The sequence below is a fragment of the Cotesia typhae genome, unplaced genomic scaffold (genome assembly GCF_013202065.1).
Source record: "Cotesia typhae breed Kobodo isofemale line unplaced genomic scaffold, CoteBio_Ctyphae contig_44, whole genome shotgun sequence".
NCBI lineage: Eukaryota > Metazoa > Arthropoda > Insecta > Hymenoptera > Braconidae > Cotesia > Cotesia typhae.
In genome coordinates this window covers 6,053,051-6,080,024 of record NW_027423753.1, presented here as the reverse complement: position 1 = coordinate 6,080,024, position 26,974 = coordinate 6,053,051, and the positions used below count along the sequence as shown (strand labels likewise).

The window sequence follows — 26,974 nt, the reverse complement described above, 5'->3', positions numbered from 1 at the left end:
ATCTAGTGCGTTATTCGAATCTAATTAGATCTACTCCCGAAACTTGAAATAATAAGTTAACTATTGCTTGCAAACACATAAAACGATAAAAAATTTCAAATTTAAGTTAAAATCTTTTTGATGATTTTGATGATAATAACTTAAACTACAAAATTTAATAATATGGATTTTTTGAAGACAAAATTTTCTTCATCCTCTCAGTCACATATATTTATACCGAAATCAAATGCACGTTTATATTACAGTCTATGCAAATAATGCAGATAATAACAATAGTAATATTTAAATACTGGTGAGCTGTGTTAATTAATTGTTGAATTACGTGACTAGGTTATTATCTAACCAGTAGATAATTTTTCATTGTCATTTGAGTTGTAATTTGTGTGTCCCTCCTTTCCGCTGTGATTATACTTACAAAGTGTTTAGTAGTAGTATTATAAATGTATATGTATGCAGAAAAAGTTTAAGGACGAATTATCTTCATAGGAAATTAAATCACCAGAGGTAGAGGCAGATGCAGAGAGTGGTTATTCAAGACCAGAGATGCCGCCACAAGACTCACTATGCGGTATTTTATAATTCATTTCAAGTACACCAGACATCCGGTATATACCGGGATTCCCGGATCAATCTAAAAATATGTTTTTTGAAATGACCTCCAAGAAATGAACTTTATGCGTTAAGCTTTTGTTCAATATTACGTGATAAATTAATAATAATGATAATTAAGTTGTAAGTGAATATAGTAACAGTAGTCATGGCTCGTGGAGCAATTGAGACCGGTGTGCTTGAGGGTGCTTGCCAAGGGGTTGAAGTTTAAGAATTCGCGCATGCTCGACTTCCAATAGATCTAGTTCATGACCTGGAGCTTGAGTCGCAAGCACGGCCGTGATACCTCACTTTCTTTGACGCAACACGCCCTATAATAAACTTGCGGTTAGTTCATTATAATGCCTTTAATTAAGAACGTGTAACCGTGTCGGGTGTAGTCTCAAGTATGTTGTACTTACAAGTTGTATGATCTGAAAAAAAAATAAATAAATAAATAAAAATAAAATAAATAAATAAATAAATAGATAAATAAGTAAAAAGTCAAAAGTTGAATTTAAAAATCGTGATAAAATAATAATGTGAATTGAATAAGTGAAGATGGATTGTGAATGGACAGTATCCCCAGAGACTTGTCTTGTAGAGACAAAGTCATTGACTTGTCCTGTTCGTTTAAATCCTCCTCAAGTATCTACTCTAAAGAGGATGAGTAAATGGAGTCGTGAGAGCACTTTGTAGGATCAATTTTCTACTCGTGATTTTCTCAGACACTCGTTTAAACATCGTTGTGAGTGTACCGAGAATATACATACATATATGTAATAATTATACACGTATTGAGAAGAGTTTGGTAAAAATATTAAACAACGAGATGAGTCACTTTGACTGGAAGCTGCTACGTCGTAAGAAGGTACACTAACACTTATATGTATATATATGTATATTCTTCACATATCCAGTAAATGAGCTCATAGGAAAGCTCTTTTTTTGCTTCTGTTTACACTCGATTGAGGATGTAAAATAGTCTTGCAGCAAGTTATAGAGGTTGAGTATGTAAGTTGCGAGGGTGGAGGGTAAAGCATGTGGAGTCGATAAATCCATCGTTATAAAAGGTGAAATAGGTGCCTTGTGTGGACGCGCATGTCACGTTGGCTATATATTCTTCATACACCGACAACTTTTATTTATACTTCAATATCTATGTTAAGTTTATTTCAAAAGATCCCGGATGGATTCGGTTTTTATTTATCAATTTAATCCGTGATTTTAATAAAAATTAATAACTATCTACACGTATGTATAAATACCGTTTGTGTTTACAAATGAAAGTTAACTTTTAATATTGAAGGGGTTGAAGTGATGGTTTTAAATAATAATGAAAAAATTTTGGATAGATGGCTAGAGGGATTTGTGGCAAACAACTTTCCCTCTTTGGTTATAGTAAATTACGAGATAAAAGTATTATAAAAGCGGCCAGTTAACTTTACTCTACTATATTACTGTACGTTTAGTTTTATAAGTTAAGAGTAACTATATATATATATATATATATATATATATATATATATATATATATATATATATATATATATATATATATATAAACATATACATTTGTTGATGTTATAAGACGAATGCTGTCGAACTGTATTATATCTAGTTTTAACGATTCCGTCTTATATCTATTTATTTATTATTTTTAATTCAAATCTTCTTTAGCTAGTTAAAAATAAAACAGAGACGGGTTTAATCGCTTATCGTCGTTATATAGCGATACAACTTTAACTAAACTCAGTACCGCTCGCTCCCACGCCTTTTACTCGAGACTTTTCTCTTTGCATTTACTTTATAAACTATTAACTATTTACGTATATGTATTGCTATATATATATATATATATATATATATATATATATATATATATATATATATATATATATATATATATATATATATATATATATATATATATATATATATATATGAACTAAACAGTATGTGCTTATAGAGACAATTATTGTTTCAGGTAATACCGGCAGAACGTGTTCAAACACCCAATAAAGAACTAGAGACCTGGAGTCTAGCACCTGAGATCAATACTGTAGAAATCGGTAATAAAGATTTAAAAGATATTAACCATGATAGTAATCCACCATCAGCAGCAGCAACAACAACAACAACAACAACCATAATAACAATTACAACAACGAAGACAGATGACGTTAATGAATTGACATCGGAACCTGTTAAAATAAATCGTGATAATGAGAATCGTAAAAGCCGAGCTAAAAAAGTTAAAAATTACCTGAGGAAGTGCAAAGGAGCACTGTCATCTCGTGATGATGATACTCGTAGAAATAATAGTGGAAAACGTCCAACAGCTCCTGGTTGTGGTACTACTGGGAGTACTGGTAGAAGTAGAACCACCAGACGGTCCGCGTCATCTTCCTGGTACTTGGAAGAGTCGACGGTGTCTAATAACGCTGGAATTCTAACGAGAGAGACTGAAGAAGAATGTTTTAATGATCTTTTACCAACTAGAGCGACTTCACTGACAAGAAACTATGAATCTAAGGCTACGCCACCTGCTTCAACGCAACGTAAATTTGGCTCTGAAAGTCTTCTTGATTCTACAAGTATAACAGGAGATCAATTTGTTGATGAATCAGACCTGCAATTAGAAAGTAATGTTGATATTTTAACAGATTTAAATAATTTAGAAGATGAAAGTGAAATTAATGAAGAAAAAGCAATACCTGGATACTCATTATCAACTGGAGTAAGTTTGCATATTCGTTGTTTTTATGATATTTTTTTTTTTTATTTTTAATTATGTGCTAATTGCTCTTTAAATAGGTCTTGCCAGTTTTTGCACAAGTATGCTGACAGACATTTTATATTGTAGATATAATTTATGATTCATATATTCTGTGCTATTGAGCAAATCGATTCTTAACATTAATATTTTTTATTTTAGAATTAATTAAACACAAAAGACAATAAGTCATGCTGTAATTGTTAAAAGTAATTTAATACAATTTATATTGTGTGTCACGGCATGTATGAACATTGTTATTACAATGAAACATTGTAAAATAAAATAAAACAAGGAGTTTATTAAATTAATCATGAACATAGTTATGATTATGGTTATGGTTATTAGTTATGACAAGTGCAATAAATCTTTTAAAATACAAACATGCAACAAATAACTCTAAGCAATAAAAATGTGTAAATTCTTAATTTTAGTATCCGCAAAATAGCACAGAATTAACTTGAATTCTATCCATTAAAAACTTTCTATAAGCTTTGACTGTCTAATTTTCCAATAACAACAACATCTACATTTACATAAATAAATAAATAAGTTTCCCAAGTCTTTCACTCAATCAATCGTAATCGGCATTAACTCTTTCTTAACCATTTTTATCGTTATTATTTAGATTTTAAACGTAACAAAATAACTATATCACCGTTAAATTTATCTTCACGGTGTCCGTCATCACCATCAACCTTTTCGCTCGCTTTCGCTTTATCCTGCTGGCAATATCTCATTTATTATTATATTATTTTATCTATACATATTCATCCCATAAACATATGGCAATATATACGTATAAATATTATTATAAATATATCTACATATACATACGAATGTAAACCATTAAGTATATCTGCATCTTGGCTGTTTCAATTTTCAAAGCAGTCTCGTCATTGCAGAATATAAATTAAGAGCGAGAAAGATATATTATTCCTTCCATCAACGATGAGCCTTTCTCGCAACGGGGTGCCCATCATCGAGCTTTGAAAAACGACTTATCAAAAAATAAAAACATTTTATTTTTTTCATTTTTTTTTTTTTTTTACCTCTTCATCTTTCTTATTCAGCATCATAGTTTATTTTTCTTTTATGTTTTTCGTCTTGATATTTTTTGTGCATCATCTTTGCGGTAAATGTTCTTTTATGTTGTACCGCTTAAACGTCATCATCGTTTAAACGAGGGGCGAAAGAAAAATTACAAAATTGCTTAAAAGGCTTGAGATTTTACGAGAGTATTACCTCTTGGCTTGGATTGGCCCCCAGCGGGGAATAAATCACGCGGAATTAACGCTTTTGAATGTTTAACTTGATGCCTGAATAAATAAATCACCTCCTCGTATCCAACCACCAATGCATGTGCAGCCTGACTTAAATACTGATATTGTATTATTCATGTGTACTTTTTTATCTCTTTTATTATTACTTAAACGCACATGTCACTGCAGTTTATCATGTGTCCTGTGGTTTTTTGAATTAGAGACACATAAACGGTGTTACCACACACCTATTTAGTTTGTCTATTCATTAGAGATATATATACTATATATACTCACTATATTAGTTTAGTGTGTCCCCTGTGTGCAAAATATATCTATAAACTGCACATCCTGCTCTTGAACAACACATGTCCTTTGTATTATTTGTAACGTGCTACGTGTAAACTCTCCAAATATTGACGTGGGGAGTACAATGTCCCCTGCTGTTTAGTTTAAACCCACGCGTGCAAGCAAATCATCAGAGGAAGTTCCCACGTGTCATGACAATCTACCCGCAGGCTGCTTCTTTGCTTCTTCCGGCCTCTAGTACTTGATGAATCTTCATAGACATCATATATAATATTAAATTTACTTAGCTATTATTACATTATATCTCTATATACACATATATAACATCACATCATACCTAATATATTATTATCATTATTATTATTAAATTTATCTTAGGGACGTGGTGATGTTGCATCACTTGTACGAAGTCTGCTAGGTCCTATCTATGGTGAAAACGTCCTGGATCTATTGACTCGACAGGCACGTGACATCCTTGTTTGCGCTTATCATGGCAATCTTGACAATTTTGTCGAGTCTTATCTGTCTCCTGCCTCACAATTACTCGCCCAAGTCAAGAGTACTGTCTTCAATATGGTAAGTCTATTAAAATAATAATTAATAACGACAATATTTAATAAACCAGAATTCATCAATGGTGAATAATCTGGATTATCTAAAAATCTCAGAAAATTTTTATCTCAGTCAGGATAATTATTTAAGGATACTTTATTATCAATTATAATAATTTCAACTCTTAAAGTTTATCAATCGATTCGAAAAGTTGACTTTTTAATCGACTTCAAAAAATTTTTTGTGAGTAGGTATAGCTAATTCAATAATAAAAATAAAAATACATCAAATACCAAATATTTAAAAACAATTTCGATCTAATGATTTTTTACTGACATCGAAACTTCATTCAATACTAATAAAATAAAAACATTAAATATTTTCAATCAGTAGATAATTAATATGAAATATCTTTTTAATCGTATCGTATAAAATTATAAAATATTTGCATACAAGACAAATCAATAAACGTGTAATCGTATATGAATTTAAAAAATGATTAATCTCACTACATTTCTTCATTTATAGATAGCTAATAAATTAATTTTTCTAAATTATGCGGTAAAAATAAACATCACTGAGATTATAACAATACAACAGGTTGTTACTAACAATCAATTCTGTTTTATAAAGGTTTATATTTTTTCATAGACTTAAAAAAAAAAATAGGAAAACGGTTGACCCTAAAAGTCATCCCTGCAAATTCCCGCTAATTTAATCTCTAAGCGCTTAAAATTACACTTATGACGTTTTTTGAGTTCATGGAGCTCAAAAATATAATTTGTGTTATTTTGGGTTCTCCGACCTCAAAAATATAATTTGTGTTGTTTTGAGTTCTCCGACCTCAAAAGTCTGATAGGAGTTTAATAAAACACTATTCTTTAAATTTTCAAACTGAAATAACTTTTGAATGAATAAACCGATTTTCACGCGGTTAGTAGCATTTAACACAGTTTCTTGAATCCTGTGATTTACTTTTAAACAGTAATTGATCAGAAAATTTCGAAATAATTCGAAAAAATCACTTTTTTCGATTTTTTTGTCAACGATAACTCACCAACGAATCAACCGATTTTGACCAGCTCGGCGGCGATCGACGTGGTTTTTTTTATGTTAAGAGCTGATTAGTTTTTGGAATTGAAAAAATTTTTTTTTGTAGATTTTTTGAGATTTCTTAAAATCTATGTACCGGCCCGAATCGGTCAAAATTGTATTATTGCCAACCGCGATCAAATTGTTCAAGTCGTTCAAAAGTTGTGATGAAAGGCTTACATCCATAAACACACACATACACACACACATCGCGAGAATAGTCCAGGAAGCTTCCTACGACCTCAAAACGTCATCTGATGGAAACTCGATTTTTTAAAAACGCGGTAAAACAAATAACTTCCCAATTTTAAAAAATTTCCAATTTCCTTAAAATATGCTCCTACATGATGATTTACCGCTGAAGTTTAAAAAGTTATGCAAGTCCAAAAGTCGATCTGATCGACTTCTAGTTAACAATAAAAGGTTAACCTTTAATTAAAATCAAAATTGACTTTACTATATTTTTAGCAGTTTCTCGATGATTAATTTATAAATTCTCAAAAATGAAATTGTGAAAAATATAACTTTTGTCAGTCACTGGTTTCACTAAAATAATCTAATTAAAAAGTAAACAGGAATAGATAGCTTCTCTACCAACATTCCGATCGTCACGCTGAAAAAGGAGTGGATCAGTTTAATTAAAAATATTTTATTATGCGATTATATACAAGATTGATTATTAATTTTTTTACCTGGATAATTTTTCTGAGCTCAGGATGCATGAAAGCTTTCCCAAGCGCAAGGCACGCATACTCGTGGGTGCTGTGTTCGATGCATGATCTTTGTATCTGAGTCTGACTTTCCTTTGCTTGTTCGATCAACCACTAATTCAATAATTCAATGATCGCAGGGTCGATTATTATACGGGTGTTTAATAACGTCCAGAGTATACTTCGGAGCTGGTATTATTGCCTCGACATAATAAGCACGTTGTCCAACTACTCCATCATCCAGCAGAAACGCACATTTTGCAATTTTTTACTCAACTTTTTATATTCGTTTTGTTTTGCCATCATCATTACTCTTCGTTTCTATCTTTCATGTTGCTTGTGTATAATAACATATGCAAATGAACAACAAGTGAAGACAAGACAAGACAACACTATATATGTATGTATATATTAAAAAAGTGTCTTTGAGAATGTACTGGAGATCGAGTTACACTTTCTTCCGGGCGTACCATGCAAGATTGGGTGAAAGTTTTCGTGAATTGATACGATTATCGAATCGATGAAACTCCATGACGAGTTAAATTTAAACTTATGACTCAATATATATATAGCATCTATACATAGCATCGCTGCAAGTATATACAAGTATTATATCCGAGTATGCACTTACAACTCACATCCTTCCTTCGTATCCACCCTCCAACTGCTGTGCACCGGATAGGATTTTGTTAATACTTTTATTTTCTTCTTTAAACCCGTACTGTTATAAAAGTTTACCTAAAGATAAGAATGAAATGTTTCGTTAGTTCTTTATTTTTATTTTCAAAACCCAGACTTTTAATTGCACCAGGGTTGATTTAGCATTTAGCAATGGTCCCTTAGCGTAGAGAAACCACCAAGGTAGATAAGAAAAAGGCGGAGTTTTACCTCGAGGTGGCAGAATGGCACGAAGAGCGTCCGAGGATAAACACATCGACTCACAACTTTTATTTCTTTTTCTCGGCATTGTTTAACGACCAAGTGCATTTTAATTGCGCAATGGAATCGTCGTCAATTCATCGTTCGTATTTGCACAGTGCATATATTAATACTCTGTTTAAATATCGTTTTTTTTATTATCATCGTTGCTGATATATAAGCACCAGTACCAGTCTCAGTACCAACGCAAGAATAACTTTAGCAGCTTTGACACTTCCGTCAGTATTATGGGAGCAAGGACGAGGGAGTAGAACGTTCGATGGTTAAATGGGTTAACCACGATACGATGTCCTTCTAACTTCCAGCCAACCGCGTCCGCATCGTCGATACTGAGAGCGAATTTATCATCAGCTGACGTTTCTCTTAAACTTCAAAGCTCCTATTTGGTATCGTCGTGTTATAAGCTCTACACTCTAACCTAACCTGTAAAATATACATTTACCCACATACACACTTGGTGCAGTATCGCTGTTATACGTTATATGTTATATGTTATGTGTAAATATAATATAATATAATACGTACCAACAAAGATGAGAAAGAGAAGAAAAGAGTGTGCAGACGAGTAAGAGTTCGTTGGCATTTCCTCTTCATGCGAAAGATTTACCGGTTCTCCTGTGTGGTTCCCGCGCGACAAGACGCTAGCGCCAACCACACCGATGTTAAGTCGGCAAGAATAAGAAGTAACACCATCAAAACACTAACATGTCTACACATAATACTTGTTAGACTTATTTGTATGTAAGTCCATATATACATGAAGAGGAAGAAGAAAAGAAGAATCTTCATTTTACTTATATTGTACTTACCTGTATTGACTTGGTTGTGTTCTGTGTTGTATGTATTTTGTATTATATTGAGAGTTCAGTAAAGTGAAGTACAAGTACAAGCGTACAGAGTAAAGAGAGGGGATACTGAAAAAGATTCGAGAGTGGGGAGAAGACTAACGCGAACGGGTTTGGCTTTGGCATGGCGAGTGTTAAAACCACCGTCACGGGACCATTGCCGTCTCTGTCGCGGTAGTCGCCGGTTCTGTCGTTTCGTGTTTTTTGTCAACGGTTATCTTTTTCACGTTTATTTATTATTTATTAAAGACCCAGTGATATAATACGAGTTACTCGACGATAACAAAAAGAAGAAATAACAAAAAAAAAAAAAACAGTATAAGATTGTGAAGCGGAAGAAGAAGAAGAAGAAGAAAGGAAAGAAACTCCGAATAGTAAGTTTTAAGTGAATTAGATTTAATTAAAGTGTGTGGGTGTAGGATTGATTATTTCGCGTGTCCGCGAGTTAGGGAGACAACATGATACGATAATATTAGTTGTTGGGGTGAACGAATCGTCGTAGGTCAGTTACCGCTCGGTTGGCTGGCGTCTCGTCGTCGTCTTCGTCGTCGTCGTTGTCGTCATCGTCGTCGTATCGTGAATGGTGTTCAGTTGTGGTGTCCCGTTTTCCCCCCGCTTCTATGGACCAGTGTGTGCTCGAGTTGACCTTCGATCACTCGAGCAATTTTTTATTCAGCTATCCGTACAGTGCGCAGGACGATTTTTTTTCTATTTAGTAAAGTATTATATACAATATATTTAGTATCTTTATTATTATATATTTTATCAGTATCTTGTTGATTTTATAATCTTTTTATTTTTTAGTTGTATCAGTATCGTTTCGTCGAATATTTATTGAGTCTGTGGTTGTATTGAAAGTAGATGATAAAAAGAATTACTCGATATATATTAGAAAACTAATAACTAAGAATACTGACGAAAACTACACTACGTTTATGAAGAAATATAAAAGAACTGAAGAACACTTAGGATAAACTCGAGACCAGAGACTGAAGACGGTTTTCGTTTTTGTTTCTTCCTATTTTTATGTTTTACTTGAGAACCTGAGAAGATCGTGAGTTGGTGAGTTTATTCGCTTAAACTTGAGTAGTCTTTCTCAGAGTAGAGTCACACCGTGAGCTGTAAAGTTTATCGTGTGGTGTTTAAGTGTTGGGTTTATTTTTTAAGTCCATGGGCTTCGATTCACTGGTATGGAGAATAGTTGAGTTAAGAGAATCATATATATACATTACGAAGAATGGTAATGGTGGAGAGTATAGTGAAGATGTATATAGAGAAGAGTAAAAGAAGAAAGAGTTTAAATAAAGAAAGAAACTAAGACCACCCACAGACCCAACAATCTTTTAAAATTCATCATTCGTCCTGTACTCTTGAGAGTTAAAGTAAAAACATTTACAACTCTGTCTGAAAGGATGCGATCATCTTGTAAAAAATCTTTTTTTTTTTCTTTTTCTTAAAATTAAATAATGTTAAGTGCGAATCTTTTTCTGACTACATATTGCGTATTTTTTTTATTTAAATAAAATTATAAATTATTATTTATTGTTTTTTAGATAAAAATTGAACCATTTTACGCTAAAGTAATATTAACCGGCTTAGGCATAAGTTTTACAATAGGCCTATAAAATTACATAACAAAACCGAGTATTTTTACCTTTGCGAGCTCATTCTCGTTTGTCTTCTGCTCTATATAATATGCTGATAGCATGAAAGACTTGCTTGTACTTAATGATTGTGTCGATCAAAGCCGGCGCCAGTTATGGCACCAATTCACTTCATTTTATTTTTTTTTATAAATTTATTCATCATTGCTTTCCTCACTTCGCACAAGTAATCATTTATTTCATTTATTATACTTACAAATAGTAATTCATTGCATTGATATGATCTTTGAATATTTGAATAAGTGAATTTGAAAATTCGTGAGCTTCAATTTTGTAGGCTCAAATGTAGATGGCAGTGGAAATAGTGTTCTCACATCCTATAATATAAAATTGATGATTGAAGTAAAGATAGTTTAGTATCGATACTAACCGAAAAAATGGACCCTGATTTCTTATTGGATTAGAATTAGAGCGCGCACGTACGCGCACAATTTTAATTTCTTAGTATTATTTAATAGGTAATTTGAATATATAGCAGGTTTTAAAGATCTCATCTCGTATAATTTAATACAACGTGTTAGTCATTCGAAAAATGAGTGTAATAAGTTGGATTTATATACACCAACTGTAGATTATATTGTTATGGTAGTTAATAACTACTCCCAGCGAAGATCGGTACTGATAATCGCAGAGCACGGAAGTGGGGTAGAACCTGTCATGTCGAAGGAGAGTCTTCTAAGATATTCTTGATGTGCCAAGATCATTTATAAATAAGTTGAACTATAGGCAAGAAAATTAAACGTGAAGTAAAGTGTGTGCCAGAGTTTTCAAGGAAAATTAAAATGTAAAAAACTAGAAAAAGAGAAGAAAGGACAAACACTATCATAAGACGAATTTATGTACTTATTATACGGGTACAAATGTACACACGAACATTGTATGCATCTATATATTTATATTGTGTTGTGTCTTGTGCATTCCAGAACACAACCCACACATTTGTTGGTATGCTCCTTATCCTTTTTTAATTCCCTTCTCCCTCATATATCCCCTACAAGTATGTATTGTATGTATACCGATGTATACATATAGCTTATACTTTAGTCAGGTTTATATACGAGAAGTCAATGGCGCGAATCTCGTAATCGCAAGGCATAACGCCTTTGCGTGGGCGATTCATTCCATTGAGTTTCTACACCCTTTTAAAATAAGTTCGCTTTTAATTTATCCCGCCCGTATAACCTGTTGCGTTATGAATTAAAATAATTATTTATTATTTATTAATATTTAATATTTCATCCACGCTAGATTAAGAAGAAAAACTTAGCTATTACATGGAAGCATTTTTTTATGATAATCACTCTATAACACATAGTTTATGCTATTACTTTTTTTCTTACTCCCTAATGCTGGATAATTACATTCAAATATTTTTCAATAATTTAGCTGTTAATTAGTTTTTCAAAAAATATTTAAAATTCTTTAATGCGTAAATAACAAAAGTTTGTTTTTTTTTTATTAACTCTTTTTCAATGCCGACCATACAAAAAATGTCATTTTTAATTGTAATTATCTCATGTTTAGTGTACTAAATATTTATTAACAGTTAATAATTTATTTACCAAATGTTAATAAATATTTGTTAATTTTCAATAAACATTTGTTGAGACTCTTGAAAAAAAAAAAAGTTAGTATAAAAATTCAATTTTGACAAAACAACAACAATATATCACACCTTAAAAAAAAAAAAAATTCAAAAAAAAAAAGTTATTAAATATTCGTTAACTGTCAATAAGTGTACCTTACCTCTAAAAAATATTTATTAAAAGTTAAAAGACATTTAGTTTTATTTAATAAATTGTTTCTTAATAAGTGAATTTATTAACAGTTAAGAAATTTTTCTATCTAGGAGAGATTTTTTAAATTATTACTTTGGACATTCTATTTCGGAAATTTTTTTGAATTAAATAATTTATTGTCCAATGATAAAATTCTCAATTTTAAAACTTCTAAAAATACTGTAATAAATTCTGAAAAACTTTTCTAAATATTCCTAAAGATTTTCTAATTGATAGTTTGCGTTCAACTAAAAAAAAAAAAAATAAACAATGGTTATTTTTACGTTCCACCAAATTTTTGTCTTGTAAAAAATTTTTTATATTAAATTGTTAATTTAATAATCTTCCGCTTCCGTTCTTTGTTCAAACTCTATCGGGTCGTGGGTCAGTCATGACGGGGGAATTACTAGATTACGGTATGAGGTCAGTTAACTGGGAAATAATTTCTAAGAATCTTAACAAGTAAAAGCAATCGATGAGCCATTAATTAACTTTCAATTTCTAATTGCGTCAACACTTGTTTAAAGTTTGAATTTATAAATTTTCTTAAACTATCAGCTTACTTAAATATCATATATTTAGCAACGAAATAGCCAGAGCAGAAACCCACAAGCTCATACCAAACCAAACTATACCATACCATACCATATCATACCTTTCAGGTACTTTTCATTACTTTAATGATTGAGTGAGGGATCTTGTTTGTTGTATATATATAATCGTGTCTTTGGGTATGTTTTGCAACTGGCAATTATCCGAATACCGGCGCGAGCATGTCTGTAAATGGGCGGCTGCATCGAAAGTTACATTGCATTACATTATATTTCGTTTCTTTCTTTAACTTCTTCTTTCATTTTTTTTCAGCTCCTTATTTTTTAATTATTAATAAAAAACTTCTCACGGCACTATCTCTGTAATGTTACAAATGTCGGGTATGCATGTAGTTGATGTAGGTATGATGTCTGTATGGGTTTATTTCTGCATACTGAGTATGAGGGGCACGCCGGTGTTATGGGCATGTGCCGTGACGCGCGACGAGCCGGAAAGCGATAGTAGAATCAAACTCAACTGGATTGCCGTTGATCGCTAATGTAATGTAATATATATAATATAATATAATATAATATAATAATAATAATAAAACTAAATAAATTTATAAAATAATAAATAAAACTATGTTAATGTGAGTAGATAAATTTTTATAATTATTATTATTATCATCATTATGATTATATAGTTTTGCATTCAGCCAGCGGTAATTGAGAAGAGTAATGAGTGAATAGAAGGAAAGAAAATAGTGTGAGAAGTAATAAAAGTATTAACATCTATTCAGTTAATAGAGCATCATAGCAACCGAGATTGTTTAAATGAATTATTTGATCACGTATAACATCAGATTCTTCGGATAATTGAGATGTATATAATGTTTAAACTAATTACCCTTGGTTAAACTGTTATCTCTCTGCACAAAGTCATTCAATTAATCAATCAACTTTTTTTGTTCTTCTATTAAATTTATTTAATTATATGGAAATTTTTAAATTGTGCAACTGATTAATATGAATGGAAAATTTTTTAATGATTAACGCTTTTTTTTTTTTTTTTTTTAAATATGTTATTAATTGAAATCGAACGTATGTATGTGTCTGTAAAAGTAACGGAATCACTAAAATAGCAAAAAAAAATTAGGAAAACGGTTGACCCTGACGGCCATCCCTGCAACTTCCCGCTACTTTCGTAATTAAGCGCTCGATATTGCACTTATTATGTTTTTGAGCTTTTCCAAGGGTGTCACACACACACACACACACACACACGCGCGCGCGCGGACATCATCGCGGGAATAGTCAGGGAAGCTTTCTAGGACCTCAAAACGTCAAGATCTGATGAGAACTCGATTTTCGAAAAACGGGGTGAAACCAATAACTTCCCGATTTTTTTTAATTTTCAATTTTCTTAGCGGGAAGTTAAAAAATTTAGAACAATTGATATCAATAGCATCCCACGCTTAATACAACATTTTTTTAAATTTATTTTTACCTTACAATAATCAGCTGTTGATTAAAGAAATTAAGTTTTAATCAACATGTGTCAAATTTGAAATGAAAAACAAAATTTTTCAAAGCCAACATTTTGTTTTTTCGAATTGAGAATTTATTTTTTTGATTCAAGCTGATAATATTTGATATATAAAATGATAAACTAATTAACGTCCGATAAGCGTTGATAAATATAAATTTATAGAAGAGAAGAAACTATTCATTGAGAATTTAAGTTTTAAGATAGATTATAAAATATAAACATAATAGATTATTTAGGGATACGAAAAAATCTAAAACATTTGTTTCTTTCAAAAATAATCGAGAAAAATGACATAAAAGTGGGTAAAATTTAATGAAACAATCTTTGTAATCCAGCCATAGAGCTAATCAATAAAATATTTATTTTAAACAAAGAATTTAAAGAATTCAATTTTAAGAATTGAAAAAATTCTAGGTGTAAAACAACCGTTTTTCTTGAAAATAATTTTTTTGGTTCAACTTTACTTCTTTTGGATAAAGTTAATTTTTAAATTACGGTTTAAAAAGCTCTAAAAATTAATGAACTTCCTACTGCTTTTGATCGGTATATTTTTACATTTTAAAAAGTTACCTAAAATTTTTTAGTTCGTATTGCTGTAAAATCTATTTTTTTAGTTTTTCAAAACAATAATTTTTTACTGTTAGTTTTATTAGCCAATAATCTCATGAAATAGAATAACATGTGATGTATATATACAAGTATAACATATAAAGTTTCGTTATGACCTTTAGAGCTTTCTACAGAAGTTTGCCATGTATTAAATTACAACAATCATAATGATAATGATGATAATAAATATGAAATAATTTCCATATAATTATCGAACTACACACTAATGATTTAAATCTTTTTTGTAAAATATTTTATCGTGATAATTAAATGTTTTCATAATCTTTTACACTATATAAATTAGTGGATAATTTTTCTTCGACACGAATAATAATCGGGTTCTTATAATATCATACTTTCTCTCCATATTTTCAAACACATCAAAAGTGTCGAATTGACGTCTTAAATACGTTATTATTTTGAAGTAATGCGCGATAATGCGATCTCTTCGATAAATAATATGTTAATAAAACAAAAAGACAAAAACCAAGACATCAAACATCAATATTATGCATCGATCATATCTTCTTTTGAATAATCAAAGTTGCACCTTTCCGTCTCTTAATTTCTTCATTGACAACCGGATTTCATTTTCCAACAACTTTTTATTTAATCTTACCCGTTTTAGTTCATTAACTTTCTTAAAATTATACATCGATTAAAATATTTCAATAAAAAATAACTCAATAATTATTTTACTTCATATGCAATTAACTTGATATATTTTAATGGTGAACAACTGAATTATGAACACGCAAATGTGCGTGCGAATTTTTGGTAACTCATCATCGTCGTAATTCGAACGAAACGTCAATTCTTTAATTCTTTTGGTCACGTTACAAATTTTATTAATTGTATCCATAAACAAATCAATCGTCTAAAAATTTCACAAAATTTTCTTCTTAAATTATTTTAAATTATAAATTATAATTTACAGCCAATTAAAAAAAAAATGATGTAACGCAACACTGTCATTGCCCTTTGAAGTGTCCTAATTAAAAAAACTTATTTATTCAGTTAATGTGCGAAAAAAAGCGTAATTACCTCGATAATTGTATAATAATTACGCTTAAATATTAATGAGATTTACCCTTTCATAGAGAAGCGAATCCTAACGTTGTTAATTTAGCGGGAAATCCTTAGCGGGATGTCGACGTCGGGTGTGGTCACGATCATCAGCACAAAAACGATTTTAAATTTAATACGTTTTCGAAGTTAAATATTAATAATTGCAATAATTCAAAGTTTGTACGTAAATTATTCAAATGTTCGGTCTCGTTATTGGGCTCTGACATGCCATTTACTGCGTAGGTATAATTTTCATGGAATCTTGTGTAAAAAAAATGTCTTCATTACCTCAGGGTAGTTATACTGATCCAAGACCGGTTAGTTTACTTGGTCATATTGAAGACGATTCACAGCACAAGTCGCTTCTTTTTCTTGTTTTTCAGCGTTATCTTCCGTCGTCATGTATTCCTTCTCTTTAACGCTTCTTTATATATTTTTTCCATTAATTTCTACTTCATATTTTATTATTATTATCATCACTATTTGATATGCGTTAGTGTGTTAGGTAGATCGCATATGTGATGTACGATTCTGATGGTTTGTTGAGAGAATATAAACTTACAATCGGTGGTTGTAGATATTATATGGTTCGTCTTTTCTCAATCCTCATGTTGGTTTAAACATCGTAATAACAAGTCGCACGCAACCATGAGCCATAACCCATAACAGTGTCTGCTGGATGTATGAATTGAAATAAATAAAGTCTCTATATAAGTAAAATATGTACAATAATGTAACAAGTAAGAAAAAAATAAGAAAGAAGAAAGAAGGAAGTGAAATTTCATGAAAATTTACTTACACTCGTATAAGATCGGTACTTTTAAGTTCTGATGAGACACGCACGTGGGTCTTGTTTAAAATGTCATAAGTACATTTAATGTACGTATGTATGAATAAATGTAAATATATGTTATGTATATATTTATATAAAGTTAATATAATAGTGAAAGAGGAAGGCTAATGAGATGGTGACAAGAGAAGCTGGAAGTTGGAACGCGTGGCTGCTTCTGGTGCTCGTGACTGCCCGCGGTTACTTGCAGATATTTTATTTCACTTATTTACCATGTTTGGTCTGTGGCTCGTTTGGTATTTTGTATATATAATATATACACGTGTGTGCTCTTTCGACTTGGAGCATTGTGTGTGATAATACCCATACCCATATCCAAGTGCAGTATGTGCCCCATAGGGGGAATATTGAGAATGTACAATCTACACTCTGCTGTAACGTAAGGATAGTTAAGGAGATCCAGCAGGCCAAGGTGCAGGAATGGCCCGATCGAACCCGGAAGAACCATTTTAAATTTTCTCTACTCGGACAAGCTATTCTTGCACGCCATACATATTTCACTTTATTTTCAAATGTTTTCCTTTAAATTTTACTATCTTCATTTAAAAAATTAACTATTAGATCAAAAAGTTATCATTTTTGGATGACTAAAGAATTCTTTATTTAAGAATTTTACTCTACAGAAGTATGTAGTTGTTTTAATCTGATAGAAGAAAAAAAATCAACTTAATTGAGGAAAAATCCTGAAACAAAAAAATCATTTTCAAGAAATTTAATTTTATAAAATTTTTTGGCTCATAAAATTTTCTTAATGATTATTTTGCTTCATAATTTATTCTTTTGAATCAAGTCCATTTTTCGCATTGGTTTTAAATAACATCAACTTCTTTGAAATATTTTGCCAAAAGTTTAATAGAGATTTTGTTTTTTTAAATTGATAAAATTTTGAAACAAGAAATTATTACTTGAAAAAAAAATTTAATTTCTTTAAATAATTCATAAATTAAGAGAATAAATTCTTGAAGTAAGACCATTAGTATAATATCGTTTCTCGTTAATCAAGTTAGTTTTCTTATCAATGGATCCGTAGATAACTTTTTTACATATTTTTGAATAATAAAAGTAATTATCACTAACAAAAACAATGATAACAATAAAAACAACTATTCGGTCTCTTGTTTCATAAAGACTATGGTAATTCAAATTATCCTTACTAAGTTTTTTTGAAATTTAATTTTAAACTTTGTCTGACTCATGAAATTTTTGTTAGACACTATATCTTCTCCATAACAATCTTAGTTATAAATAGAAAGAAATTTACCGTAAATATTTTAGAATAATGAAAAAAAAAAAATTCTCGATCAACAAATTGAGGTAAAATATTTATATTATTGAATAATTTTGCTGAGAGATAAGATTTACTTTTTTTGCAAATTGGATTCCAGCGAAAGATTACATTAGTTACAAAATAATGTTATATTTTTTATCGTACACCATAGTTTAACTTGTAATCTATTTAACTTGCGGAATTGAGTAACAAAAAACGTTTACACGTTCACCCAACTACATATTTAATGGATAGAAGATAAATTGAATTTTTTAAGCTTTCAAAGTGTCACATTACGTTTTGTGATTCATTCTCTCTATTGTTGAACTTTGTCACGTTTACATAGGTATTCCCCTCTTATTCTTCTGTCTTCTGTGATGTAATGGTTTAACGACATCAAATTTTCATTACGAATAATTTGTTTTCGTTTGATAATAAGGTTTTAATTTAAATAATTTAAGTTTTGTCTTCTTTATTCATTTATATATAAGCTTATTAATACTCTAATTTATCGTAAAAGAAGTCTTATTCATTGATAACTTTTTTACACCTTAATTTTAATAAAAATCAATTTAAATCCAAATAAACCAGTAAACTAACGAAAATTTAGATTCTGTTTGATTTTTTAACTTTTAAAGCTCTATTTTTAATGTTTCAGTATGAAATTTTAAATATGAGATAAATTCATTTAATTATTATAAAGTCGATAAGATGATTATTCATCTATGAAATCTTTACGGTAAAAATATTGACTTGAAATCGTTTTACACTTTAAAATAAGACTAGGCAGTAAACAAAAAATAAAATAATATAAGAAGAAATAAATATTAAGTATGAAGTACTTGTTGTAATTTAAAATTTTACTATTTTTTGATGAAATTTAAACAGTACTCTCAATACAGTACATTATACCTTGTAATTTGTGAACGCGGAATATTTGCAAACAAATGAATAACCTACTGTGGCCTGGATTCGGTAAAAATTATTAAATATAATACGAATTTTAAAATTCTCTTCATGTACTTATGACAATTTACTTTCTCAAAAACTTAGTTACATTGATAAATAGGTACGATAAAAAAAAAGCTAAAAATTGTTGGTTTATTAATAATATTCAACAATTATTTTGGCTTCACGCTCGTAAAATAAGTTGTTATTTAAAAAACTAGTTCAAGCTAGTTAATTACCGTGTTCAACCATTGAAACAAAAAAAAAACTATAAATATTAATTAGATGCTGAGAAGATGAAAAATTTTCTTGATCTATTACATAACTAAACACTTGAATTATAATTGGCAGTAGGTACCGGCTAAATGTTACTTATTTATTCACAAGTATAAACTCACAATATAGTTCAAAGTTCAAAAAATGTGGGACAATTTTTTTTTAATAAATAAATACATAAAAATAGCGTAGAATATTCCAAGTAATTTTCTATTTCTTCTTTTTTATTTTTTTCATTTAAAATAAATTATTCACAGAGGTTTATTTAAATACCGTGTCCGGAATACGTATTACAAATATAAAATTCTCAGTAAAAAATAAGCATTTACGTACAATAGAATAAAAAAAAAAAAAAAAAAAAAAAAAAACTATAAAAGTATTTTATGACAAAATTTTAATTATCTGTTATTTGATAAATTATTCATTCAATAATTGTTGTAATAAAAAATGCAATACAATAATTCTTAAAGATATTCAAAGTAAAGTTTAATTACAAGTAATTATAATTAAAATTAAAAACGATTGGTTAAAAAAAATGGTAAGCGGAATGCGCATAAGGTGTACATGAGAGTTATTAATATCGTAAAAGAAGCAATAAAATGAAGAATGTAATCATTAATTGGTTTCAGAATGACAAATCTTTGGTACCTGATGGTTGGCCGTTAACTTTGGCTGGTACCGGGCTGGTGTTACAGCTTGGAGAACTCGAAGCTTCCGCTCTGAGACACGGGGAATGTTATCTCTGCGTGCGAAGCAGTCGTCCAAGTGGTGGGGACACCGGGAACAGCAGCAGTGTCGTCGTCGTCAACAACGAGACTACTAAGAATAACGAGGGCCAGCTGGAAAGGATCATCGATATCGTCGAGGTTCATATCACGTTTCATTTATTTCACAGAATCAACCATTAACACATTATGTACACACGTCATATGTACATATATCTATAATATATTAAACATATCAATTCTCAATTTAAATCATTACCACACCGCGCAATAAATTTAAATTCAATCAATTAATTTAATAAATCAATTCTGGGTATTATGTTATATTAAGGGTCAGTTCATTTATTTTTTATTATTTTCAATTTGTTCAAAACATCGTTTGTTAAGAACTGATTTACTTATTTTTAACAAATCAACATTTTTTGTTCATTAATTTTATTGATAGATTCAATTCTAATTTTTGTTTTTATTTAATAACAATAATAAATATGACTTAATTTAGATATTTTTATTTATTTAATTATTTCAAGTGCTTTATAAGAATACGTCTTCAATATACTGGCAATAGGTCGATTAAAAGTATGAACGAACAAAAAAATTGAGTAATTAAGGTTAAGGTCAGGCCATTGAATTAATTTAGATTTATAATTAATAAAGAATTAAAAAAATAACTGATTAATTTCAAAATAGTAATTGTGAAATTTTTAGAACTGATTTTTTTTTCTTAAAATGTTTTTTTATCAATGTATCTTCTATTTATGTCAATCTAGAGTATAAACGTTTTTTAAAACTGTTTTATTCTATTAAACTTTTATCCTTTCTACTTGGAGTAATCAAAAGATTTTAAAAGTAATTTCATTACATATGGAATTGTTGAACAATTGTTCTTATTTTTATGCTATAAATTAATTGATTTCCGAAAAATTATAATAAAATTTAGAATCATTGATAACCATTAGAAAATATATTTTAGTTAGATGCTATAATATAGCATAATATTTTTATTTATTAAATTAAAGTAGTTAAAAAGTAAAAATTAAATATATGATAAACTTTTATTAATTACAGATTGCATTAATTTGGAGATCGTCGATGCGCTCCCCGGGAATCCTCGGTTGGGAGCGCGAAGACGACTATATGGACTGGCGAGAGGCTAAGGAGCATAATCACAGTCATAACCACCATCAACCAACTGGTTCACCATCAACACGTCATAGACGTAAATCTAAAAAAGAATTATCTTTAAGAAAAGAATCTAAAGATTCTTTTCCAACGTCAGTATCTGCTTCTTCAGCCTCTGGATCTTTTTCTGCGTCAGCACTACAACATCAACATCCTCATTATAATAATTACCATAATTCCAATGTGTTTTCGCCTTTACGAGTTCCTACGGAACATCCTGCTGAAGAACAAGAACGAGAAGAAGAAGAAGAAGAAGAAGAACTCCTCCCAAAGCTCCCGGCAATGAGGCTAGATCAACGACACACTAATCGGCATAAAGAAGAAGCTAAGATTGCAATAGACCATTTAATACGACCCAGTTGTCTCGAGTCAATAATTAATAACCGACATCAACAATTATCGGTAGATGATAATTGTTCACGTGAAATAATAAATAATAATGAAGAAGAATTAGGCAATCTTATAAGTACATTGCTGGTAACTGTTGAACGTAAAATCGAGCGAGTTAATCTCGACGATCTTGTGTTTCCTTGTCCTGCGTGTCGAAATATTGACACGGATGATCCGCTACTGGGTTGTAAGTGTGCTGGCCCAGAAGAATGTACCAACGATCACGGTGATAATGAAACGTGTCATTGTGGTGACACTGTTGATAATTGTCACAGCTTTGAAGTTGCCGGAATAAAGCACATTGACAGTGATGATGAGGAAGAAGTGCGGATGGGCTTTGGTGAGTATAATTCTGTACTTCTCTTGCTAAAAATTATTTTAAATCATCCAATTCACATTTTACTTTGCATGAGAATAATATACCGTCACGAAAGGTAGAGGTACAAGTGACAATGAAACGGAAGTTAACAGAGTATCATGCGTTTCCGGTTTCTAGTCATACCTCTGTACACTTAACTATTTTTAAATCCTTTTTTTTTACCTACTCCAGTACACCAGTTATTTAGCGAACTGAGTTATTAATTTAAAAAGTTTAATAATTAAATTTTTATCATTTAATTCCACTTGCATGCTATTATAATTTTTATTTCTGGACTATTTGTACTATCTGTGATATCAACGACAGTTAAGTAGTAAAGTGAATGAGAGGTATCGATTTGAAGAGTCGCGTGTGCTTGTTGCTCTGATGTAAATGCACATAGTCTTTCTGTTTAAATTGTCGGTGGGAACGCCCCGGCAATTACGCGAATATCATTTTCTTAAAAAGAGAAAGAAAGAGAAAGACCGGTGCTGCTGGTAGGTATACCGGCGTAGCGATTGCCATTCAACGGGTGTTCCTCCCATTCTCTCTTTTTCTTTACTCACTTATAAGTAAATCTTTAACTCTATCGTATATGTACATATACTTATATATATTTACAACATACCATCTTATAAAACTTGTGTACTGTCAAGGTAAAGGTTTTGCATTTTGCTATAAGAATATTTATACTTGTTTGTATCTATAGATATTTTTAAAAAATATGCGTATTAATGTTGATGTATTTACCAACACAGTTAGATACATCTGGTTTCCACTTGTCAGTTTCCAGTTTCCATTTGAGAGTTTAATCACTTCCGCCCTTCAGGCTACACTTTACTCTCATTCTCCACAACTTATATATTTTACATTATCATTCAAATTGTTCAGATACCTCAAGATTACTTTTAATTTTTTAATTTATTATTTTTTTTTTACTTTTTAAAATTATTATTATTTTTATTAATATTACTATTATTATTGTAGGTGCGAAAAGACGTACTGAAGCTGAAGTATCAACTCCAAGGAGTATTCATGATTTACCAGAACGTGTTCTCAACTGTCTACGGTTACCAGGTGATTTAAACATCTTCATATTTTCATTTCACGCTTTAACACTTTATATTTAATAGCTAAGTTGAGTGTCAATTGATTGATGTTTTCTACTATTCCGAGTAATTTAAAACCTAAAATAAAAAATATATACATGAAGATATCTTCGCACGTGCGAGCAAAATGCGCGCAGCTTCTTTTCTCATTACACTGCACATGCATAATATCTTTAGGCACGTGAAGGTTTTGCCTACTTACCGCAATCATGATCTTGCTCGCGTGGACGTACGCGCCTTTAATGCATCGAGAAACGACAACGATGATGATGATGATGATAATGATAAAAAAATTTTATAAGAAGTATAATAAGAAATAAAAATAAAAAAGAAGAAGAAGAAGAAGAAGAAGAAGAAGAAGAAGAAGAAAAATAAGAAGAGAGTACCCAAGTAAAGGCGGCGTGTCAATAAAGTTGAATTCAGGATATGACCCGGATCCCATAGACATCACTGGCAAAGTGCAGTCACTATACGCTGTATACTTTACCGATTATTTTTTTTTAACGTTAATCGATAATGCACTCACTGTTATGCTACTATATACTGTGTTTGCTATTACTATTATTTTTATACATATAATATGAGAGAAAGACAATCCTTTTATATATACTTACACATACTTACAATACTTTAAGTATCTTTATTATGGTGTTTCTCGTATTTATTTACAGGATATGCGGACGATGTTACTGGGAGACTTGTACTTGAGTTTGAAAATGTCTGTGCCAATGGTAAAGAGAAGATATGTCCTAGGGAAATAGCCTCTTATTTACTCTATCTTTCACGACTTCACAGGTAAATATCATTTTTGTAAATTTATTAATGATACGTCTATTAAAAAATGAAAAATAAATATTAATAAATTTTATTTAAAATTATCAGCTCCGATCGTACCAAGAATGGATGGACGCTAGTGATTCGCGGTGGCAATCATGACGACTTTGATATCCTAGATCGTGCGCTGGTGTTGATACAGGGTAGAGTAAATGTTCGACAAGCTCTTCTATTGCAAAACCAGTGCCTCGACTCTTCAACAGCAACTACAGCAACAACAACAACAACAACAACAACAACAACAACAACAACAACAACAACAACTACAACAGCAGTAACCGACTCCCAATTTCCACGTAGTCGTGTTAAGGTAATAAAACGTTTCCAATTGATAAAGAGCTAAAGTACAAAAGACCGTATAGTATTATAAATCGATGTTAATAATGAGTCATTATTATTGCAAACGAAAACATACGAAGGATAATTGTGCCTTTCTATTGTGTATTTCTGTAGCTATTCAATGAGCTCTGTATTTCCATTTATTTCCCCTCGCTATAAAACTACACAACTACTGATTCAAACTATTACTAATGCCTGTTCCTACTCTGTATTCTTTATATTTTTTATTATGTTATACTCTTCAATTACCCACCGCCCTATTCTTGTAATTTGTATATATATGAGTATATTAAATTAACTCATGTAAATGTAACCCTCCAAAGAGAAAACCGATGATAATAATAATAATAATATCTCTGTTCACATGGATTACAATACGAATTTACGATGCGTGTAGTATTCGATAAATTGATAATATAATTGATTATATATCCTTTTACATGTTATCTAGATAACGAGCGTTGATGATGCAATTATTAACCGACGTATTCCTTCACGAAAAGACCTGAATTACCACCAACAAGATTGGATTGATTTTTATAAGGTAGCATCAAACAAGTTGATTGGATTAAAACTATTTTTATTTTTTTGTTTTTTTTTTTTTTTTTTTTTTTTTTAATTCAATACTTTGTTTCATTATTTTAGGAGTACGACAGCGTGATGTCAGATTGGCAAGCTTACGGGCGTCAGTTAGTATTAGAAATGTCAGAGTTAAAAGACTCCGCGAACGTCAGTAGCTCATTAACACCCCTGAGTCGTCTGTTAAGTGAAGAGACAACTCGGCGAACCTCCAGAAACGCCGCAGAGTGCTTGGCAGTGCTAGAAGAACGTGCAAAAAATATTTCACACTTGGACTATGTGACACACGCGGTCCAACGTGCCAAACGGCTTATGGAAGAAGTAGGAAACGCAGCAACACGCCTGGAAAATAGTTTTGAGTCTCGTCGTACAACGATAAGAAACTTTGCCGTGTTACGGAGCATCGAGGAGCAAGCTCAAGAGGTAAAGATCTGTTAGATTTAGAATGCAATCCTTCTTTTAGATATACATTGTGGATACAGAAAAGGCTTATAGTCCATCGTGTGAGAAAGCCCTCGTTCTCTTTGTCCGCAATTGCAATCTCCATGAGAGAACGTCTCTCTCTCTCTAAGAGAGTATGCACACCAGCAGTAGCAGCAGCAGCAGCAACATCAACAGTAGCAAAAGTAATATAGCAACAATATGTATGTATATGAGTATAAGAAAGAAAGAAAGAAAGAAAGAAGGCGAGTGGACTCTGTTGGAAAGCATCGAATCAGCGTGCTTATATACCTAGCTGTACCTTGATACTATTGTTGTACCCGAACGTTAATGCAAATAAGCTTGATGCAGCAATGGTTGGAGTATCTTTTCTCTGTATATGCCGGCATCATGACGCCTTATAGGTACCAGTAGCAGTAACTACGAGAGAGACCTTTTGCTGTTTAGTTGCCGTTAACATCTCAGCTCCATGACTAGCTCTTGTCCTCTTATATGTTGACTAGCAAATGTAAGCGGAAAATATGTACACACGACAAAGTAAACGAGACAACAACGACTCGAACGTGAACAGCAATAGGAACAACGGCAGACTAAAAGCCGTCACGTATGAATGCCCACATTGTCTATTAATTGGATGATAGAATATATACGATATAGATTCAAGATTGTGTATCAAAAACGTCAAATGAAAAATGTCCATTTTATAATTTGTAACGGGTGATTAATATGTACCTCGTGTATTGTAATAATTAAACGAGCTATTTTTCATCCTAAACTCTTATATTAGGATCATTCAATACAGTTAAAAATGTTAAGTATATATTATAAAAAAAGGCTTAGTCCCATTGTCGTGGTGCGATAAAACGCCTGGAATCACGAGTCTGTGTACATTATATTCATTGTTGACTGCAGATTGTTATGCAGTCTATTCTAAGAGACAACGAGTATAAAGAAAGAGATTGGCTGCTGCTGTTGGAGGTGGTCGCGCAATTCCTAAACCGATATTGCATATAAATAAGCCGGTCACACGACAGCTCTTGCGAAACTATTTAATATATATAAATATATATTTAGAAAGAAAGACAGAGAGAAATTTTTTTTTGTTTATATATATATATATATATATTTATATTCATATCTACAGAAAATTCTAGGTGTACAATAGCTAAATAAGGGGTGATTTTATTTTTTTTATTATATTATATTAATACATTCCGATTTCACATACTTGTACGATTAACAAGTGCTTATATACATACGAGTATCGGTACTAATGGCTAAAGTGAGACCGAAGAATCCGGATTTGAATTATGTATGACATTAGCCGATCATTTTTTATCCCGATCATAAGGTTATATTTTTTAGTTTAATAAATCATTAATTATGAGGACGGTAGGACAGG

General features: G+C 30.9%; 1 protein-coding gene and 2 long non-coding RNA genes across 7 annotated transcripts in view; 1 reads left to right on the top strand and 2 right to left on the bottom strand.

The window, feature by feature from the left end:
- The window catches only part of LOC141529131 (uncharacterized), a 66,945-nt gene that overhangs the window by 13,481 nt on the left and 26,490 nt on the right, over positions 1-26,974 (top strand). For 3 of the 4 annotated variants that reach the window (XM_074245561.1, XM_074245562.1, XM_074245560.1), the window contains exons 3-11: positions 2,576-3,328; positions 5,314-5,511; positions 20,245-20,481; positions 21,409-22,252; positions 23,258-23,347; positions 24,051-24,174; positions 24,262-24,523; positions 25,004-25,096; positions 25,198-25,554. In XM_074245561.1, the coding sequence (XP_074101662.1) occupies positions 2,576-3,328; positions 5,314-5,511; positions 20,245-20,481; positions 21,409-22,252; positions 23,258-23,347; positions 24,051-24,174; positions 24,262-24,523; positions 25,004-25,096; positions 25,198-25,554 (2,958 nt within the window). Of the gene's footprint in view, positions 1-1,053; positions 1,460-2,575; positions 3,329-5,313; positions 5,512-20,244; positions 20,482-21,408; positions 22,253-23,257; positions 23,348-24,050; positions 24,175-24,261; positions 24,524-25,003; positions 25,097-25,197; positions 25,555-26,974 lie in introns of those variants that run through there. The other variant, XM_074245563.1, reaches the window with a different exon arrangement.
- Positions 818-2,963, bottom strand: LOC141529135 (uncharacterized). Its single transcript, XR_012479526.1, has 4 exons — positions 2,855-2,963; positions 2,687-2,792; positions 1,011-1,022; positions 818-920 (listed from the first exon to the last, which is right to left on the bottom strand). It is a non-coding gene; the product is annotated as an uncharacterized LOC141529135 (long non-coding RNA).
- On the bottom strand, positions 6,056-8,868 carry LOC141529134 (uncharacterized). 2 transcript variants are annotated; one of them, XR_012479525.1, is made up of 4 exons: positions 8,754-8,868; positions 8,178-8,651; positions 7,272-8,027; positions 6,056-7,192 (listed from the first exon to the last, which is right to left on the bottom strand). It is a non-coding gene; the product is annotated as an uncharacterized LOC141529134 (long non-coding RNA). The 2 variants fall into 2 exon arrangements; XR_012479524.1 differs by having other exon boundaries at positions 8,178-8,681; positions 8,754-8,856.